This window comes from Branchiostoma floridae, chromosome 19 (genome assembly GCF_000003815.2).
Source record: "Branchiostoma floridae strain S238N-H82 chromosome 19, Bfl_VNyyK, whole genome shotgun sequence".
Taxonomy (NCBI): domain Eukaryota; kingdom Metazoa; phylum Chordata; class Leptocardii; order Amphioxiformes; family Branchiostomatidae; genus Branchiostoma; species Branchiostoma floridae.
The window spans coordinates 8349360-8372353 of record NC_049997.1 but is presented as its reverse complement, the minus strand read 5'-3'; the positions used below and the strand labels follow the sequence as shown (position 1 = coordinate 8372353).

Sequence of the window (22994 nt, the reverse complement as noted above, 5' to 3'; positions counted from 1 at the left end):
CTTCAGAGAAAACATTTTTGTATAAACAGCCACCCAGTAGCGACGTGTGAATATCGCTATAAACGGACAGAAGCCATATTCTGTGGTTAAAACGACCACAGGGCTATCATAGACCCACGTGGGGGAGCTATACCGTGATATCCGTGATACCTATATCCATGATACGCCTTGAAGTCCGACTAAAACGGTAGAATGTCCAGCGTTAATGGCTAGCCGTGGTGGGAAAGTCGGCTGGTCGGGGGGTGTACCTCCGCCCATGACAATGACTATGTTTGTAGCGTCAATAGTTCTGCTCTGGGGTAAGTTTTCTTCGCCATGAATTGCCAAGGACGCCAACTGCTGCGCCATCGCTATCATTTGTGTCATGTTTGGATATACGATGGAAGTTTGTAGAGACAAATCCTCTGACGGTTACGACACAATTGTGGGGAATAGATATTAGCTAGAGAAAGGTTTACAAGGTAGTCTACAAGGTAGTGATTGAACCCGTGAGGTCGACAGGAAAAATGCCACGGATCAAAATAACGCCTAAGTCGAGAACCACGTCGCGCAGTAACAACAAACTAACAACAATCGCACCCAAAACAAGACAACACGGAGTTTGTATTGAGCGCACACACTGCACAAAGGGCAGGGGATACCAGGTATTCTTTTTCAGCCGAGGCACAACAGGTACCGAACAGAATAGACCGACAAGTCGGATCGCCACCCTTGTGGAAAACCCGCGTGTTTAACATGGGCTTTGTGACAAGGGAACTCGGCGCTAAGAATGGCGTTTGGTAGTGGTAGTGTGTACGGGTCGGGTAGGGTCAGGTGGGGATGAAAACGCACCAAAACACTAATTTCACCCTCTCTATTCTCACAGTCTTATTGAGGGAGACCAGGGAGTAGTGTAAACCTAGCTTCATGAACGGGTACTGACGATTCAGCTCCTTAAAGCCGCACAGGAACTAATGACAGCAGGATAAATCAATTTGCTGGTGGCTTAAGAGAGGGTACCTCAGGTAGACTCCGTTGCAGTCTTCGAACGGGGCTGGTTTTTATTGTTTGGCTCGCGATTTTCAACGTTGGCTAGGTTCTCTTGTGCCGCGAAAGAGAGTTTGCCGAGGAAGGGAGTATGCTGTGAAAGGGAGATTGCCGTGATAGCGAGGACGGGGCAAACCTCACGAAAAATTGACCTTGTGAAAAGTTGACAGCAAGCGTCGCTGCGTTGTGAATTGAACTTGTGTTATCCTTTATAGGGTGGAATATCGTGCAAAACGTACACGTATGACTAAAAAGGCAGCAAAACACAAAAAGTGCAAAGAGTCGTTTTTTATCGATGGAAATCGCCGTGAGAGCTCTGTCAAATCGTACCGGCGCATCTTTGAACAGTGAGATATACCAGATTTAGAACACTTCAATGCTGGGCTTAAGCGTTAAAATATGTTCAAACATATTCATGTATAGGTGGCGTTGAAAATAGTGCGAATCAACGACCAGCCAATGGACACATTCAAAAACTAATGAAAGTAAAATAAGTCTTGACTTTTGTATTTCACTGGTAGTTTAGAACAATTCACCGTTACAAAGGCTGAGTGGGTAGAGTGTTCGCCTTGCATTCGGTAGGTCGTGAGTTCGATCCTCGGCCGAGTCATACCAAAGACTTTTAAAATGGTACATGCTGCTTTCTCTGATTAGCACTCAATATTTGGGAAGAGTATCGTAGTTGAACGCGCACACCTGTGGACTAGCCCCCTGTTGTAGTGATTGCACAAAGTTGTGTGGCCCAGGGCTACTGAAATGGAGAATGGCGCCGTCCTATATACTAGTATGCGCAGCCCTATATATGCGCAATCAGGCGATCAGTGGAATGAGTTAAAAACACAGGTTCAAACGTACAGGTACAACTGACCTTCAAACTCACTTTCAAGATTTTAATTCACACCAAGGACCGCTACATTTTTATTTCAGTCCACATGTACAAGGAAATAAAACATTTCGTTTACTGCTCACTGTTTATCAAATATCATAAAGAAAAGAACCAGCTGAACTGCACTAGACATTAACCAAAATCCCACGTACATTGCAGTTGAGATGTTGTATAATCGTCAGTACGACAGCCTCCTAGTCATAGATTTCTTTCGTCTATTTCAGATATAGTTGAATATCCTTCATACTCTCGCTCCAAGCAGAGGTTGCGTCTTACCTCGTAAGAGGAGCGCCGGTGTAATTTTTCCGACTACTGCTATATCTACGCGACTCAACCTCTGCTTGGAGAGTATATCCTTCAGTCATACGGCTAGTCCAGCAGGGTTTTTACATATTTTACATAAGGAAAACATAACGTTACAAGTTAACGATCACAATATTAACCAACTCAATGTTTACTTGAATACAATTGGATGTTTTTTTGGGGGAATTGTTCTGAATAATACTTTATCTAACGTTTATTACACATGCACATATATGTGCCCTGAGTAAAAAGCATGCGTCACAAGATCGGTATTTGATTGACAAACATGCCTCATTTCCTGAAGGGTACTTAACTGTAGGACGCGATGACATCATTCAAACGGCCTGTCACTAAGTTCTCTTCTCTAAGAGCCGGGTGTCGCTCCGAATTTATGCCCCGCCAGAGTTTTGCTTCATGAAGCAGTGAGTAAGCGTAAGGCTAGGGCTAGCTGGCCAGGGCTAGCTGGCCAGGGCTAGCTGGCCAGGGCTAGCTGGCCAGGGCTAGCTGGCCAGGGCTAGCTGGCCAGGGCTAGCTGGCCAGGGCTAGCTGGCCAGGGCTAGCTGGCCAGGGCTAGCTGGCCAGGGCTAGCTGGCCAGGGCTAGCTGGCCAGGGCTAGCTGGCCAGGGCTAGCTGGCCAGGGCTAGCTGGCCAGGGCTAGCTGGCCAGGGCTAGCTGGCCAGGGCTAGCTGGCCAGGGCTAGCTGGCCAGGGCTAGCTGGCCAGGGCTAGCTGGCCAGGGCTAGCTGGCCAGGGCTAGCTGGCCAGGGCTAGGGCTAGGGCTAGGGCTAGGGCTAGGGCTAGGGCTAGGGCTAGGGCTAGGGCTAGGGCTAGGGCTAGGGCTAGGGCTAGGGCTAGGGCTAGGGCTAGGGCTAGGGCTAGGGCTAGGGCTAGGGCTAGGGCTAGGGCTAGGGCTAGGGCTAGGGCTAGGGCTAGGGCTAGGGCTAGGGCTAGGGCTAGGGCTAGGGCTAGGGCTAGGGCTAGGGCTAGGGCTAGCTGCTTGCAGATTGCCGCACAACACTTAGAAATACTGAAAACCCCAAAGCAGTATCAGGGCAAGTAGTTGGCTTGACACCGGGTCCGGTGAAAGATGCCCACTCCAGAGGCAGTTTGGACGTGTGAACGATGCGCTATTGTTGTCTCAAGCGGCGCAAAAAACTCGTTCATCCGCCATAGAACTGGTCTCGACCCGATGAACTGCCCGGTGTGATAAGATAAGGAGACGTGAGACGGTGGCACTTGTTGTTTTTAAGCCGTTATCTCTCCCATCTACTACCGTGTGAATAATCACACTCGCCGGTAAGTGCTCCGTACGGCATGGGAACAGGAAAAACTGTACCAACCGACGTTTGACAAACATTTTAAAGTGCCGTCGTGTAAGAAAGGAGTAGAAACAGACAAAAACAATATCATGGATCCTGGGATTCGAACACACGCCGTCAGATCACAAACCCAGCAACTCAAATCATTACGCCAAAGAGCTCAGAGCCGTTCAATGGTATGGCAAATTTAGCGGTGCTTGAACCCCACTGATACAGTAGGGCAGTGGTCTTTTCTTTCAATACTTGTCATCTTCAAGACCTCTCTCATTTTCATGAGGGGAAAAGTTGACACTTCTTCATTTGATGTCTATATCTATGTCTTTGCATTGAAATTAGACTAACAACAACAACAACAATAACAACAATAAAATACCGATAGGATACATGAAAACAGAGATTACTACTTCTAGGATTGAAAGAAGTAAGATGCGCTCACATACTTTAAAGCAAATCAGAGCACATTATCTAATATTTAGGTAGTCATTTAAGTGCCTTTGTAGTTTCTGCGTGTTTATTCTTCTTTTGGGTAACCGTTAAGATTGTTGAATTTTTGAAATTCTGACCGTTACATTATTGGTGAGGCTTAATCGATCACTCAGCGTGTGATATCAAACCTCCCTGGTTAATTCATGAGCCATGTCGTGTCTACAACCTGTCGGATACGTCATGTAATCTGGTCTAAATCTCTTCCTCGTGTGGGGGAAATTAGCTGTCACAACACGGTGGAGATGTGGTAGACGGGGACAGTTTCTCTTCCATAGTCTATCGTTTTAACAGTATTCTACATCTGCAACGTTGCGTTTCACGCTACATAGCTATGAGGGGGGGGGGTATTTAGGGTGCTGTCACGTTCGATTTTGATATCGTAGCTGTCACAACACGGAGGATATTTATCTTCGTGGTTGACGAAGACAGCTTCTCTTCCATAGTCTATTTTTTCTAACAGTTCTAGTATTTTATGTCTGTAATGTTGCGTTCCATGCTACATAGCTATACTGGGTTTCCATTTAGGGTATAGTTCTGTGACGTCCGAATTTGATATCGTAGCTTTTTTTTCTTCTAATTTTCAAGCAGACTGTAGAGCCAGTCGCCGCAAATGATACATATTCAAGACAGTAACAAGACATTTAAATTTTGTACGATCGACACATCGTGCAACTTTCCCATTGACCTCAGTTTGCAGTCGTACGATGATCGGACGACAGATGCGACCACGCTGTGAATTATTTTCGTTGAAAAAGGTACTACGTGAAACAATAGAATCTCCTCTATGTCTATACAATACCAGTATGGCTCAGGTCACATTTCAAAAAAGGGGCCCGGCCGGGCAGCTTTCGTGAGCAAAAAGAATAATATAAAAGACATCAAAATTCACAAAATGTCAAAATAAGATTCAAGGGAATGATTTGTTTATTTTTCTAGGTATACAATTTGATTTTTCGTTTCTTAAAACATCCCGGCCGTTTGGAAATGTGACCTACGCCTATACCGGGGCTGCTGATGAGTTGACATTGTTGTTTCTACAATCAAACCGTGAAAGGGGATTACAAGTTAATGAGGAGGGAGGGATGCCTGTCCGGGCCGTGAAGGCGCCGTGGTGTTTTTGGAACGGTCTGGGAGACATCGTCTCAGTAAAGCCGATAAACTGGGGCCGGTACCGCGGCTACGGAAACAACATCACTGCATATTAACAAAGATCTGCATAATACATTCGTTAATGCTACACATACCATAGAACCAATAGAGTAAATGACAAGCTAGACCCTATATGTTGACTTATTCATACCTATAGATCACGGATATACATATGTGTGTTTAGTTGTACTGTAAGTAGCTGTTATACTTGTAGACCTTACGAAAGTCGCTGTAAAGATTATTATGTAGAGCAGAAATATGCACACCTAACGAAGGGACATCCGTTCAAATATCTTATGTCATAATCTAACTACAATATGTTGGAAAATCTTTCACGTTAAGTTCGTCTACACATTTCTAAGAAGAGAGAAGAAGCATGTAAACGATAATTTAAGTATAACTTTTTGTTTACTTCATTTGTACCAAACTGACTGCAACAAACTTCATTGTCATTGTCATTAAAGTACAATGACATAGAATCGGACGGTTCTGGGTTTGAATCCCCTGCATGCTCCTGTGCTGTGTCTCCTAAACCTTACAGTCTGGTCTCCGGGTTAGCATTATTAAATGTGACAGTCACCTTTTATGTCAATCCTTTTACAAGTGAGGTAAATCTCAATGATGCAATCAACAGGCTAGAGCTAGAGATATGAAATTTTGAACTATGGCAGTGTCATATCTTGATGCCATTGTGTTACTACAAGACGATTTTTCTAACTGACTTGTAATAATGTACTTTAAAATACATACACTTTACACCTATTACCCCTTCTTCTTATTCAATATATACGCAAGTTCCCAACGTTAGCCTTCAGTCGAATTTTGGCATTCGTATATCTTCGTTGTTTTAATATCAGTCGCACTTAGTCTTTATACAAACTGAAACGACAATAATTATAAAAGTGCTGACAACAGGTTTTTTTTTCAATCTGTCTGCAAATTTACCCGTTCACAATTTTAATCTTTTAGTAACGCGTACGACAATCCCGTAATAATTTCCGACGTACCGACCACTCAATTGTACCGTTTTTTGTGATATTGAATCCCTGTTTTTACCACTCTTTCAGGCCAACGTTCTCTACCTTTTTAACTAATCATATATCGCAAAGATGTAGCTTCGACTTGAAATCACTGCTAAATTGTGACGCTATGAGATCATTACCCAGAATATAAACCATGACACATATGACGTCCTTATGATCAGACTGACTGAAACTGTACAAACTGTTTACATCACTCTTTGTGGATTCAGCAAAACATTTCATCCCGACATTTTCATGGGGATGAAAATTCTCCACTCCATTGCCACCGGTTGGCGTGAAACAATGCCGTGGCTTGTGCACCACTTGGTGGGTCTGTCGTTTCGTTGTCTTAGTTAATGCTCTGTTTGGATAAAGTAAGGAGGGGATAATATACAGTATCTATAGGGCATGCCTTTTTTCTTTCTCTGGGGAGAATATGGAAAAGGAATTTTCTACATTGTGTAGAAAAAAGGCGAAATCTTGGGAAATTTTGCCTCATTCCACTCTACAAGATCCGATTTGAGGACAATGCTGGGAAAGTAAACATAACTAATGCGATTAATCTTACTACATAGTCTTACATGGTCTCACTTTCCTCGTGAGCCGTCCTACGATGTCGCAGAGCTTTTAATCAGGCTGTGACATGAACCAACCGCCGACAATGATCTATAAAGACAAATTTTTCCATAACAAGACAGCAGAATTTTGCAAGACGACTATCTGAAGAATGTCCCCAGTATGCGATCGTATGGCAATGGTACGAAGTTCCTACCCAACTTCAATGATAGAATTTTAAAATAAAGTATCTTTTTGGACAAGTGTTATCTTTCTTTTTAAAGATAAAGACAGTTTTCTGAATAAAAGATAGTCTTGTGTGTTCAACCAGTCATTTTTTCTACGGTTGACAGAGTAGTTTACGAAGGAGTAGTGTTACAGTGTATACAGGCTGACCGTTGCGCCATTTTGTAGGGAGATATCAACACAACAGGCCCATTCCCGTCGTCTTGTGTACGATGTCTCACTGCTTCCTTTTGGGAAGGTGTATCTCCCATGTCTTGGTTTATTTTGGCGGCCAGGTCAAGTGGGTAGAGTAATTTGTCTTTCTTGTGTAGAATGGAACGTTAATACCTTGTTGTGTACGCGGAAAGTCGGCTTGTGGCGGTTCCCTTTGTTCGCGTTAGTAGAACACACCCTGCTAGCACACCTCCTTTGGGTTCACAGATCTTTAGGTAACCCCGACTCCGTTGTCCGTCTCGTAAACTGTTGTTGTCATTCCGCATCAACTCCTTAAAGAGTAATAAGTGACTGTGAGATACAGGAATTCTGTTTGACTTTCATCTCCGATATCAAACCCTTTGCCTGCTGCGGTCGACCCACGCCGGTATACCCAGGCAAACTGAATGGTGATATTCCCCGCGAATGTGCACATTCCTCTAGAAAAGGGGACAGTCTTTGACTTTCAAGGAGATAGTCCTCTTGGAAAGGGGACGTTCCTTCCTTTATAAGGGGACAGTCCTCGGGAAATGGTACGGTTATCGGGGAAAAGGGATATTCCCCAAACACAACTGCCGGCCCGTGGAATCGGCCGCTAACCTGACAAATCGCTTCCTAGTTCATCTAAACCACAAAACATCCGAGACTTTCACCCCGCTAGTGTTCTCGACAAACTTAGCATCTCGCAATGTATTAAAGGCCGGTTATCTTTTTTATTGAAAATTAAAGCATTTTGGAAATGAAGCCGACCAGGCGGCAGACCATCACATCTGTTCAGTGTTTTAATGGCGGGCGTATCGCTCGCCCGGCAAGCACAATATCGAGTTTTAGCCTATATATCCGCGTGATTGTCGAGTTTTAAGACTTTCCCCCCAAGCACAAGTAAATGAGAGAAGTTTCTACCTGTACTTTTTATTACTTACCTCCAACTTTGTTCAACGTGTCAAGCGCGTCACCTTGCGATTAATACCACATCTGCAGTCTACAAGGCGACACACGGTATGGACTTGCTCACGTTTAGTTCAGTGTAACCTGGTAGCTAAACCTGTTATAGCTGTCGAGCCTCTCTGTCCTCTTTCGCAGGTAGCCATCCACATTAATTAGAGCTACCGAGTCTCTCCAAAGAGTAATCTCCAAGCAGATCCTTCGGTAGCATAAGATACTATTGCTATTGGTATCAAAAGCTGGCAGAGGAGTGAAGCTAGTCTAGGAGTGTGTATGCTCCGGAAGCGAAACACACTCACTCCTAGGCTGGCTTCACTCCTCTGTCAGCTTTTGATACTACTAGTATCTTATATTCTTGGAGATTGAGAAAAGAGGAGGAAGGGACTCGACATGTATAATAGATTTGGATAGCGCGCTAAATTGAATGGTTTCCTCCTTTTCTAGTTGCTCAGTAACGTTGCGTTACTAGCTGGAGCTATGTACCTATTAAGCTGGTGCTTACTCCAAAAGACAGCTATACTGGTACACTTGGTACAGATATTGGTACAAGCTGATAATGAACCCTAGTTAACTGTTAACGTAAACATCACTTTAAACGAAGATTTGTATTCTGATGGCACTTCCCGTGATCACTAATAATGCATGACCAGAAAGAAAGACACTGTTGGATTCTTCAATATACATATATTGTACTGTTTCTTCATGTACAAAGCAGATTGTGTTGGAAGTGTAATGTTAGTTCACCTTTGTCCGCGGGGTAACCTATATCCGTTGTGTTGCTAAACAGGGTAACCAGGGATATCAAGTCGATGGACGGTAGTTTCAAATTGTACTATTTTCAAAATATTGCAGTTTGAAACCATCATCTGTCGACTTGCTAAATACGTTGTTCTTCAAAAGAACGGATAAAGGTTACCCTACGGATAAAGGTGAACTAACGTTAATCGTTAAGGATACAATGTATGACACTACTTTGCTCCAGACATGTTCGAACATTTCTGTTAAGACTATTATGTAGCACTGTATACATGTAGCAAATAGCACTAACCTATAGGCCTAATAATGATGTAAAATTAGTGAATGCTTTGGCAAGTTTGCTTTTATTTATATATGCCATATTGACAAATATAATGCCCTAAATCTTGTTCAGATATAAATAAAATGAAAAGCAATGCCATAAAACTCAGGATATGTTTTCTATGCTTTTCTCTACTGCAACAAAAATGAATCGTGTATCCGACATTATCTAATTTTATCTTAGGCGGAAGCAAAATGAAATATATCATTAAGATTTGCAAATTTATAAGTGAATCCTATTACCACTATCGTTATTGATAATTATCTTACATTCTAGTTCTTTAATATACAATCATTTGGAAACTTAATTAGTAATTAACATCAAAGAAAGCAACAACTAGTAATCATAATCATTGCTGAAGTTCTCTGCGCTGGTCAAACTATACTTATTCCACATGTACAACATTTTACAGCACTAGCTTTCAGATGCAGTTAGCAAACATATTGCCAGGAGGCGCTCGTACTCTATCTGAAGCCATCCTTAGCAGTTCTAGCTTACCTCTTACCCAATTCTCATTAAAGATATGGCTATATAAAACAACTTGATATTGGAAATGTTACAAAGCAATTTCAGATACAAAAGTTATTGTACGTCTCTCTGTGTGTGACGACATATCATAGCTATGACGTCACACAAAAACGGTTGTCGACCAATTTACTGAGAAAAATCAACAGATATGAATTTACGAAGCTCATCGGTGATATAAGATTATATATAACCCTTACAGCAGTTTACCAAGTATGAAAATGGTACCTACATACTATATGTATCTTTGTTTCCCTTTGATCTAAAGCTTCCCTTAATCATCAAACTAATAGTCCTGTAATAAAAAAAAACGTTAAAGCTAGATTGCTGGTAGAATAACGTTTTTTATCGCCAAGCGTCCGACAACTACACTGGTTTGGTACATTTGTGGTATAAAAAAACAGGAGGGCATGTGCCACCAGGAATCTCCCATAGGACCACGCGCGTCTGACCCGGATGTGGCGACTCACTAGTACTTCCGGTCGTTCTGGTGTGTCGCAGATGTCGTCACTGCTTCTTGTGATTTGGAGTTCTATGGGGAAAACAAGAAGATAAAACAACAGACTTACATATCACAGTTTACAACATACTGTAAATGCAGAAATGTTCGCGGTGGATTAATGTTCGCGGTTTCCGCGGTGACCACTTCACCGCGAACTTAAAACCACCGCGAACATTTTTCTATTATAGTATTAGACTGCAGTCTATGGTGTTACCGCGAAAAGTCCTTTTTCCCGCTACCGCGAAATTAAATCCCCGCGAACTATTAAAAATGCATTTACAGTACTCTGGAGAATCCATATCAATACCTGACACTCTTCTGCAGTGACAAGGAAGGCCGCTAGGGAGCCCATGGCCAAAATTCAATCATTACCTAACAAGTTACCTACCAAATCGCATGACAATCCATCAATAGCTTATGCTGCTAAACCACATTGATACATAGAAACATTTACACGAGCAAACATACATACAACGCATACATACATACATACATACATACATACATACACACATACATACATTAATCTTACCAAAAAGAATAACCTTCCAGGTTCACCCGGATCGAAACAAGCCTAGAAGGCATTACTGTTTTACCGTCATACATTGTTCAAATAACGTCTTCCATGTCTGGAATACTTGAGGATTAATTCAAACTGTTTCTACGTCACAGTCAGGGGAGGGGGGGTAGAAGGGGCCAATGTGCTGTAGGACGATGTCACCCTTCCAATCAATCATATTTATTATCTTAAGGTGATCGAAAGAGCTAATCATATATAACAGAAAGAAAATGAGCAAGTAAAACCTTACAGCACAATTATAAACATAAATGAATAAACAAAGTCCTTTTTCACGACCATGTGTTATCAAGGACCGATGTTTTGGTGACCATCTGTCACTTTGTCTCTACCAGACTCCCGTCTGGCCGAATACTCCGAATAGTAATAGGGGACTTTGGCCAAGTTAGGAATAAAAGTCTAGTTGGAGTTAATTGGCCTAGAAGTGAACTAACCGACCGGTGGATTATAAGCTGGATAGACTGCAAAGGACTGAAAACCCATAGCAAATAGCAACTTATTTGTCCCTCTTTTTTTATCCAGCGGACACGTCTGCCAGGAGACTATCTGTCACCTTCCTCAGGGCAACAACGAATGGTTATACATTGCACTGCAGCTAGGTGTCGCTGCTGCAAAATAAAAATGCGGTCTCAAACATGAAGTATTGCCATCCTTGCCTACATGTAGATAATACTGTCCAATATAAGAACTTGATAGCTCAGTTATTTACCAACATGATAAGATAATTCTATAATGAACGCATGAGGATCCTTAGTACTGCGTCTATTTTTGTTCGAGTAATTTATCGTCCGTTATCAGTAGGCTAAATGGTGAGTAATTCTTGGTATTTCAACCCGGTAACCCGCTCGTTAATCAATTGTAGATAAACAGTAGTTAAGTTATATTAGGTTCTCTTAATTCAGTTTTAACTAATCTTACAAACAATTAAACAGTCCGACGAAGATTATCAATGTTATCGTGTATTTGATTGTGTACTTTGGTTTACATTTTTATATGTTAATCTATCTTTTCGCATAAGCTAATAAAACTCATTCTCTGCAACAAACTAGGAAATCGAGAGTGTCGAAAGGGATATGCACATTTCCAGATGAACGTTCATTTTCAGATGAACATTACTTTTGATATACCTTTTAAAATCCACTGACCAAGGTTGCATAGAGCCTTTTCTTAAATTAGTATTGCCTAGATAACATGAAAGGGATGACGAGGGCGAATTCACGAAAATCTTCTAAAATGTTTCTTCTGTATTTTTTTTTTATCTAAACCACTTAGCATATCCAACACATTTTTCCATCCTTTAAGATTCCTGATCACCCCTTCAAGTTCAGAAGTGGTACATCCTCTCGCCACTACCGTCCCACACCTACTTGTGACTTTACGTAGCCCGGTGTTACGTAAACATGACGACAGGAGAACCCTCGCCACTTAAGCTCTATCAGCTGGAGATTCAAGGCCGTAAAGACACGACTGTTTACCGGACACACAGACCGGCAGACGGCGTGGCTAGAACCTCGGTAACTCGTACGAATAACTAGGTTGACGACGGCAAATTGGGATTAACTCGTATGACGGTTGTGGATTTGTTGTAGACAGACGTGAGACTTCAGGATAGGTACGCACACTGGCAGAACTTGAGCGCAAATTATAATTCGGAGGTAGTATTGCTTAAGCTCAGTAAATAACATAATCAAAGTCTTTTTCAATAAAGTATAGCCCCAATAATCACAACATAAACTAGAGTTCGGCGACCTCATACCTCCATGAAAATTTAGAGCTTTTGTAAATTTCATGCAATTGACTAATGCATTAACATAATTTATGCGTGGTGTTGTTCATCATTGACTAACGTACACATGTCACAAGTATAAAATTCCAATCATTAGACATAAAGTGGCTTTGCAATTTTGACATAAATTATGCAAATAAGTTCCTCATTACCATATTTGGTATCTGCTTATATTCCATCTATCATAATTAATAAGTGTTACATTTATTGAAGTCCAGTTATTGCTAATAATGGTATTATACAATTTCCTCATTAATTATGCAAATAAGGTCCTCATTTGCATAACATGTATATCATTATGAACACCTTTGCCTAAGCTACCTGCACCCCTAAAATGATGCCAATCCGTCAATCCTTTCTGCAGTTATCGTCTTTGGAATGTCTTGACAAAAACGCCCCTGCAGTTCTGAAAGTACATGTTAGGGGGCTGAAATCTGCCCCACTTTGTCATGACACTGCAAGCTATCTACCACCCAAACGTCAAGACTATATTATGTCCGGGACAAGAGATACATTGAAAAAACTGCTATGATAGAATATTCTCATTAATTATGCAAATGTACTCCTATTTTGCATAATTAGTATCTTATCTTGTACAACATTGTCTAATGTACCTACATACCAAAAATCATGAAAATCCATTGTTCCCTTCTTGAGTTATCCTCTTCAGAAGTTTTTGACAAAAATGCCCCTGCTATCCCAAACCTAGTCGGTAGGGGGCCAAAACTTATGTCACTTATTTCTGAGCACAAGAGCTATCTAACACTTAAAAATCGTGACCATAGCGTGTTCAGAACACGAGATAGCAAAACCGGAAGTTGCGCTGCAGTACCAAGGAAAGCCGCTAGGGGGCCCAAAATCTAATCACTTTCAGCTTTTATCGCACCCCACCAACACACCAAGTATGAAACTAATCCATTCAGCCGTTCTTGAGTTATCTTGTTGACAGACAGACAGACAGACAGACAGACACACACACACACACACACACAAACGCTGGGTAAAATATAACCTCCATGACATTTCATGGAGGTAATTAGGATGTTATCACTAAGTAAACGATAAAGCTGTTTTTCTAAGTAGTGACTTATCTACGAATTCGAAGAAAATAAGAATCAGTTCTTATAGTGGCCTAGCTATAGTGTAGACGTTGTTTCACCTAAAAGGTTATGAACGAATAGGAAGTATTAGTATTTTAACTTTCAAGTAACGTAACTATGGAACCTGGATCGGCTTTAGTTGCAATGCTAGCATTGAATATAACAACAAGGTATTGAAATGCATCATATACACCAAATGGCTAAAGAAGAAGAAAAACGTCTAAAAAGAAAAAAAAGGCGTTGTCAACCCTAGATAAACGTCAATCATCAAGAAAGCGTAAAAAAAAGTGTTTAAAAAATCAACAGCCCTGGTCTCGAATGATTGGCAGAACAAGGGGTCAAGGGCGGTCATTGACCTTTCTATCTTATTCGATAAATGTCCTTTGTACATTCCAAAGGGTTAGGTCTGTAATCGGTCCCTTTCACGGCCACAGTGCGTTAAAGGACACGGGAGATCCGCTTCAAACGTCGCCGTTAAGTACTGGGTCATTTTTCTAAGTGCTGGCGTCAGTACGACTTAAGAACTGTCCAAAACTTTAGTAAGAAAGGGCACCTGTATTGTAGGCTATATAACAGCAGTTACAGCACAAATTGGAGGTTGTTCTTTAAATTCTTTCTCAACATGCTGTACAACGTTGTTTCAATGCACATACCTGCAACTTTACGTATTGACTAAAAATGTTCCGTAATAGGGAGTTTCAAAAATCAATGGATAGACAGCTATAGTCAACAAAAACTTTTTATAATTGTATTTTGTCGTCCACAGGTACCAGTGTCTCATACAGTAATGCACTATCCCTACTAGCCTTGACTCTAGAAATCACTTGGTGGAAAAGTAATTGTTCCGTTTTTTACATGTCCTTCATGGTGTGTATTTGTTTTCACTTCCTCATTCTTGCGTGCGACATTCTTGAAAAACAGGAGAGCAGTTTTCCGGTGCCAGCTGAGAGATCAATTGCTTAGTTGTCAAGGTTTTACGCCCTCACACACACACACATGCACACACGCACAAGGACACATGCATGCATACAACGTTCACGTACACACACGCGTACGTGCACACACACAGGCACACACACACTCGCACAAAGACGCATACACACAACGTTCACGCACTCATGCACAAACAAACACACACACACACACACTTACACACAGTCATGCACACACAGACACACACTAATGTACACACACAAACATACACAGACACATGCACACAACGTACACACACTCATGAAGACACACACACATGCACACAAACACACACACACACACACACACATAGATACACATTGTACACACACACAATTATAAACAAACGCAAACCTGTTCCATTTATGTGTTCCTTAAAACTAGTATCTTCATATGACTTGGCAGTAGAGAGAAAGATAAAACTGACCCAGTTATCTATACTAAACAGAATGACCTGTCATATAACCGTTTGTTCCTTTGCACTTGGAGAGAACTAAGCGTCGTAAACCACCACCCCCTTTTATACCTTCACGCTGATAGACTATTCCTTTATCAGCACTGCACATATGGTCCCATGTACACAATATCTGGGTCATTGGCACCATATGAGGGCCATTACCAATATACTAAAGGGTGCTGTTTCCGAGACTGACAACATAAATTTACAGGAACACAAAAGACCCAGTCAACTTTATTGTTGCTGAACGCAGAGTATTGACTTTTTGCCATAAGTAAATAACTCCTCTTGCCAACTTGGTGGCATATCAATACTGTACCGTACAGGTTGGTGAATGGTCCACTTTAGTCCTGTTTAGAGCGTTCTGACATTGGCTAACATCGTGATGTCTTATTTGTATTTCAGTCGAGCGAAGCTAGAGCCTTTTCGTATACTTTAGAGATAGCTTTCGGTGCTGTCTACCTAGTGTCAGTAGCTCAAGGAAAATACCTTTTAGAAGTTAGAATTAGAATATGGATAACTGGAATAGAATACACAAAAGAGACTAACTATATTTTTTACGCCTTTATCGCACTTTATTGAAATTAAGATGGGCATTTATGTTTTAATTAATTGAAATGAAAATGGACACGCTGATGTGTTATATAAGATTATAGCACACACGTGATCGTGACGTAAGGTAATAATGTCCACAATATTTAATGGTTAAAGCTGAAAATGCCCAGGTATAACCTTTAACTCTAGATACAGAAGCCAAAAACATAATAAACATTATACAATAAGGATGTGTTATTCTAAACTTTCCAGGCTCGGACAACCAGCAGGGCGTTTGTGACGTTAAACTAAAGCCCTTAATGTGTTTTTCCTGAAAATGGTTGCTGAAAGCCTTCGACTTACACCACCTTAGTACCTCCATCGGGCCACTGAAAGCCGTGGTCACGCCTGGTCTGACTGACACTACACAGAGACGTCTCCTTGCTTTGTATCCGACCATGCCAAGTCCTTGGCTCGCCTAGAAAGGCGGTGCCTCCTTTTACAAAGTGACCTTTCCTAAACAAACATCTCCCGGCTTCCCGCCTCATGTTCTCCCGGTATTCTATTATCGCCTGACGAGCCAGAAACAATTTCTGAGGGGCAACCTCGGTCAGATGGCTGGGAGGAAATCGTCTGAAGCTTTCTCTCTTCGCCGCCTCACATCCGTCAGCGACTTGTGCTGGCTGGACCGGATTTGTCAAGTTCTGCACATGCCATCAACATTACAAGTGATCTGGGAGTTTTGGTTGATGACTTAAAATCAGACCCGAGATGTTTTGCCAAAAAATTCAAGACGAGACTAAAAGTGCGATAATACGTTATTTGTGAAGTTTTGCACGTGCCATCAACATTTACAAGTGATCTGGGAGTTTGGGGTTGAGGACTTAAAATCAGACCCGAGATGTTTTGACAACAAATTTCAAGACTAGGAGTACTAAGAGTACGATAATACGTTATTTTCTAACCGTTCTGATAGCATGATTTTGTATCTTTTTTCCGTATACAAGAAACAGTGCTTATGAAATCTTTATAATTTTAATTACCGTCATAAATGAACTCTCATTTGCATACAATCATCTTTCTTTGTGAAATGCGACAAATGTTACCATTTTTCCACCTTTAAGTTGCTTTTTCTTCTTGAATACGAAAGACATTTGGAATGCAACTGATGACTCGTGCAATACAAGCAGAATATCTGAAGCTGATCTTTGTAATGGTTACCCCAAGGTTTTCCTTTTGTTTTCAAAACATTCCCGAAGTCGTCCATGAATATTTTCATCCGGTTGGAAAAATCACTGGTAAACAAGGTTCTCTATCCACAACTGGTTAACAATCTAAGAACCGTCTGTCAACTTCCTAAAGACAATGAACCCTTTTAAAATACAATACATGTACTGTGATTTAGTGACATAGTGATATAGGTAGTTTTATTGCAAATTCTTGGGTTCGACTTCTTTTAACATGAAAGAGGACAAACAAAAAAGTAGTGTAGAACAATATAGAATATATCTACATTAGTCTAAAAGCTTAACTGTAACTTGTTGGGTTCGACTTTCTTCCATTGGAGACAGTGGAAGATGAATTATCCCACCTTTTCTATAATGTGTGGGTTCTGTGATGTTAGAAGGAAAGTAGTTTTCTTTTTGTCTGAAAACATGGTGAAATATTGGAGGTTATAACATTATCTACCGAAATGAAAAGCTACAAGACTGATGATGAGGGTGAAAATCTACCAATCTACAAGGACATCTATCAAGAATCTAAATATATATTTTATCTATGACCCCAACAGAATGACGAGACAGTGATAAACAGGAAGCTTTTTCTTGATATATACCAAAAGAAAAAGCTACAGGACTGATGATGATGGTGAAAATCTATTAATCTAAAAGGACATCTATCAAGAATCTAAATATAGTTTTATCTATGTTCCAACATAAGGACGAGTCAGTGACAGACAGGAAGCTATTTAGTGATATCTACCAAAAGAAAAAGCTGCAAGACGGATGATAGTGAAAATCTACTGAATCTAGAATCTATCAAGAATCTAAAAATATTTGTATCTATGGTTCCAACAAAAGGACGTGACAGTGACAATCAGGAAACGATGCACTTGGGGAAACACCGACTTCACTTCAGATTAAAATTCCAGCGTTTATCAGCAAGACGTTAGGGGGGGGGGGGGGGCAGTATAATCCGAAGCACGTTCCTTGTAACTAAATCTGAACATTGCCAAGTGCAAGCTTAAGCACTGTGGGCCTGTTTTGCAAACAGTACATAGTTTGAAGGTGGCCAGATTCGCTCTCTTGAAAACCTAATGTGCCGCACACATTGAAAGTTTGGCGAAGTGTAGCCTGTCACATAGTGTCTAGTACTTTTCCTATTCTGTTAACATTGGGCAAAAACATTGTTTTGAAATGACGTGTGATATGAGAGGTAAGGTCTGACTCTAAGAAATATTATTGTTAAAGTCACCACAGTGTTAGTGTAACTTAAAGATCAAGCTGTTATATAAATAAGGCTGTAGAAAATATACAAGATCTCCTCAAGCAGTACAGTGTTTTGAAACACTTAACTTGCCCAACCTATTACCACTAAATATAGGCATTGGAAAGAATCGCTTGTTTTAATGTTGCATAGCGGGGGAGACTGATAGAGTAGGAAGAATTCTAATTAGATTCTTGACGAGTACTTCGGATTTCTTAGAAACTGTGCAGTACAGCGACAATGTATGGCGTTGACAAAATAACGTAAACAAATGGCGGTCAAGTTGTATATTACTCGCGAATGTCTGTTGCAAAATTCAAGGCTTGTGTTAGCCAAGTTATAGGAAAAATGAGCTCTACGTTTCGTAACAGATCACCATAAAGGTGAGAGTGATGTTTTAAATTTGTGACTTGTTTCGGCTGTGTTTTGACATTCTAGAAAGGCGCTCTGGTCCCTTATGTACCCATCACAGCGGGCAGCCGTCACAACCGTGTGCACTTGTGCCTTGTTATGTCCACTTTGAGAAATAACTGGGGTAACCCTTCACCGGCACTCACGTATCGGAACGGGTAGGGACAACTCGTTCTCTGATTGGGGTCTCAGGCTCACATGAAAAATAACACAAGAAATAAAGACATTCTGGATATTTCACGATATTAAAAAGTATCAAAACCTGATTTTTATGTAGTATACTATACACTGCGAGCTGGGACACGTTCGCAACTTACAGCCTTTAACTAGGACACCCTACTCGGTTTTCAATGTCTGGTTCTCCCCCTGGTAAACTGTAACATTACCATACCTGGTCATGATCGTCGTCCATGTCGTCTGCAAGGACCATCTGCAGGTTGACTATGCCGGTGCTCCGTCTTTTCTCCCGTATATGTCTGCTTACTAGCCGCCTGCCGCCTTTCTTCTCCTTCGATCTGGACGTCTTCTGCGGCTGCTGTTCCCGTTCTTTCGGAGCTGCGCTCGCTCCTTCTGGTTGCTTAAAGTTCTCGGGCGTTCCTAAGTTCGTCTCGGCAGCGGTGGCTCCACATACCCGCGCCTCCTGCTTGTACAGAGACGCCGTGGTTACAGTGACGGTCGTCTCGGTGTACTGAGCTTCATTCCGCGCCGCTACTTCCATCTCTCTCGCCCGCCGTGCCCTTATCCTCGCCCTCCGAGCCATTTTATCTTCGCATCGCTCCCCTGGGGCGCACGCACGGCCGTCAGCGTCCGCCATGTTTCATTCCTACAGCCCGGGTACTTACCGGCCTTGGATAACGTCACTATGTAAGACGACACTTCCCTGCGGCGGCCGGCCAAGGCAACTCAAGCATTTGGCAGTAAGCGAAGACATTTCAAGAATTTGCTTTCGCGTCTTATTTTAACCTGTGAGGGTTCGACTTGACGGAAACGAAGCGGGGTTTTGACGGAAAGAGCCGGCTCGCTCCGTGCTGTACACAGCTGCTCGCCTCATTTTGCTTTCATTCCTGAAAAGAAAGAAGAAAAACATTTCGTCTCTGAACTTTCACACTAATATTACATTCGATATCACCAAGGACAAATAATGCTTGTCTATTTGATCATTGTGTTCAATTATAAAAGTACATCGCTGCCATAGGCTGAATTGCATATTTTTTTACGGATACACGTATATACTTGAAAAAATTGACTTTGGCAGATTTATCATACAGATAAACATTTGTACTAGCTAGTTAATTACTAGAACTGTATTTTTTTATCCAAAATAAATACAAGCTTAAAACAGAAACGTTTAACTAGTCAAGTTTTACGTAAAACAAATGCAAATACATTTCCAAATCAAATCAACCGAAACAAGAATTGATATATCCATGTACTATGCTAAATCAGCAACAAATACTGAATAGTTGTTAAGAACAGTTGGTTTTTATCTCGTAATGACATTTGACATGTACATGCTGTAAGTTTGGGGTGACATTGAAATGTATACGATAATGTTACATTATATCCAAGATAAGGAGCGTATCATAAATGATTTGGATGTCTTTGCAGCGCAATTAATAGATCTAGAGCACCACCTAAACAAATTAATCATCTATTTTCTAAGACGTTTAATAGATAATGTTTACTTGAGTTCTACAATAGCGCAACGTCTAAAGATAATTCATTAAAACCTTCAGGTAATAAGTCGGGTTATATCCTGGTATAAAAAATATAAACCACAAAGAAATCTAATCATTTTAGTACCTCACATATTTAGTTGTAAATAGACTTTCCATACTAAACGTTAAATCTGATGACAAATATGACGTATACCTAACAAGCTGACGCTAACGACGCAGAAAATGTCGACTTTCTTGCCTTGAAACATGTGGGCCTGTCGTCTGACAATGACGTCATCATACAAACTCACGAAAACAAGCGTCCTGGTGTTACGAATATTAGCAACTCGTCGAATTACCGTATAGACGCAGAAATACGATTATCAATACATTTCGCAGCAACAATTGTAACTTTATCCAAACATCTAACAAGTAGTTGGTACAAAATATCAATTGCCATGATACATGCCATCTGCAACACCTGGTGCAGACAAAACGAAGCGGCCTCTAGCGGATTAGAACAAAAGTGTATACTACAGAAGGTTTTTTAAGGTAACGTTAGAGCAGACGTTGGGAGGCAAAGTCTTTACGGTGTCCCAGCTGCCCTTTTCTATCACGCGTTTATTCAAATTTGGAAATACTTGCCTTTCAGATTTTTGATGATGCCAAATTTGGAAACTGATTGATGAATATTTTCAGTACATTCTTTGCAGAGGAGTCCCTAGAGTATGGGATGTTAGCCTGAGTCGGCCCCGGCTCGGACATGTTGCAATTGTTATACCCCCCTCACATGTAGCGAAAATTGATCGGACGACGAGTCTGCGGCAATCGCCCGAGTTTCGCTTATGATAATAACTTTATTGCACAACAATTGTACAAGGTACAAAGTATGGGTTATATGTGACAGGGACGGTTTTCAGGTGAAAAATACGTGCAACCCTCTCTGTCGATGCTATATACGGCCGATCATCCATCGATACGCCCGAAGACCGTTGATAATGTGACAGGGGTATTAGGGACTGCATTCGTCATTTTAAATGGTGACATAAAGGCCCATCTTAAGCAACATGAGAAGCAGTAGAATCCTCCTTGTCACAAGTCATTGACTTTTCTTCTCCTGTTCCTCTCCATGTGGCGCCCTATTGCACGTTCTTTGGCGCCATGACTGGTTACCTCAAGTGTCCCTCCTCCCCTGCACAATGGTTTCTCCCGGTACAAGGCTAATGGGTCGACTGGAGTTACACATGTTCAGCCACCGTGTAATATGTTGGTTTGGGACGGATCAGATGTAGTGTGTAACTGTACATGTATGAACTGGATAGACTAAGTAAGTATCAGCAAGCATTCTTGGGACTAACTCAATAGAAATACATTGTGCACGTCCAAGAACGATTTATAATTCAAAGGGAGTAAGTCTTCTCTTTGAGTCATGTAATACGTGTATTTTGCAAAAGATTTTTTTCAATTAGTTTTACTTCTTTTCGAATCTTCTTATTAAAACTTTCTTTTTTAGAATCAGTTAGTGTTTTTCTTATCGTTCACATGTGTAGTCCTACTTGAACAAATCTTATGTTAGTTATGAAACTCGGACAAGTTCAGTCAGTAGCATATAACGACGACGCTATTTCTGTAGTTTACGCTTATCATCTGTTTTCCTCACTAATAGAAACATTGTTTGGTACCTGTCTGTTTCTTTTTTCATAAGTATAGATCAGGGCTCTCCTTGTAATCTGTGTTCCTCTCGAGACTCGATTCGTACTTGTCGTCCGAGTGCCGGTTTCCTCACGTAAGTTTAGAGCTGGTTTTTGTCTTGTCGTCTGTTTTCCTTACAAGTTGAGATCGTGCTTCGTACTTGTCGTTTGTTTTCCTCACAAAGCCCAAGATTGTCGAATGTTTTCCTCGCACAGACCATGGTTGAACTTTCCTCAACTGATACTTGATGTCATCTATTTTTCTCACAAATAGAGACGTTGCTTCGTACTTGTTGTCTATTTTGCTCACGAATATAGAGACCCTGCTTCGTACTTGTCGTCTGCTTTTTTTAATTCACAAATAGAGACCTTGTTCGGTACTTGTACTTAAGTTGTAGGCTGTTTTCCTCACAGAGACCAAGATTGAACTTGCCGTATGTTTTCTCAAGTAATGCGTTATGTCGTCTGTTATTCTCGCAAATAGAGGTCTGGCTTCGTTCTAGTCGTCTGTTTTTCTCACAGAGGCCTTGCTTGCATTCGTACTTCAAGTGTCGTCTGTTTTTCTCACAAATAGAGCTAGAGACCTTGCTTCGTACGTACTTTTCTCACAAATAGAGACCTTGTTTCGTTAGTACTTTTCTCACAAATACTGAAATAGAGACCACGCTTCGTACCTATCGTCTGTTTTCCTGCCATGTAGCAGCGACACGTGCCACGTCCTGGCCGCCTATTGTACGGTGTGGTTTGTGGGACTGTGTCAGTGATCCAAATCTCTGTTATCTGACCAGGGAAACAGTAGCGGGGTGTACCCTGCCACGCAACACCGTGTAAACAACACGGTACCGGTCGTGTCCATTCCGACACACGTAAACAATGGGCTCCGCCAGACTCCTCTCATGACAAAAAGTAGCAACAATTCTAGAGACGACACTGTACTTTTTCTTACATACAAGAAATGCTAAAGATACAATAGTGCTTCGAAGGTCCTACAGTAAAATTAATGATGATCATTATTACATTTTTGTCAGCCTCAATAAACTTACATCATAAGTATATAGAAAGCATACCATTTGTATGTTGCGGTACAG

General features: G+C 41.2%; 1 protein-coding gene across 1 annotated transcript; it reads right to left on the bottom strand.

Moving 5' to 3' along the window:
- Positions 1–8797: 8797 nt before the first annotated feature.
- LOC118406980 lies at positions 8798–19611 on the bottom strand. Its single transcript, XM_035807383.1, has 2 exons — positions 18949–19611; positions 8798–10263 (listed from the first exon to the last, which is right to left on the bottom strand). Exons 1-2 carry the CDS (start codon positions 19369–19371, stop codon positions 10201–10203), a joined length of 486 nt encoding a protein of 161 aa, XP_035663276.1. The 5' UTR covers positions 19372–19611; the 3' UTR covers positions 8798–10200.
- Positions 19612–22994: the final 3383 nt, after the last annotated feature.

Excerpts from the sequence above, each read along its gene's own strand:
- LOC118406980 (XM_035807383.1), bottom strand. The coding sequence starts at position 19,371 with ATGGCGGACGCTGACGGCCGTGCGTGCGCCCCAGGGGAGCGATGCGAA. Across the intron at positions 10,264-18,948 it reads TGGACGACGATCATGACCAG|AACTCCAAATCACAAGAAGC; the intron begins GTATGGTAATGT and ends TTTTCCCCATAG.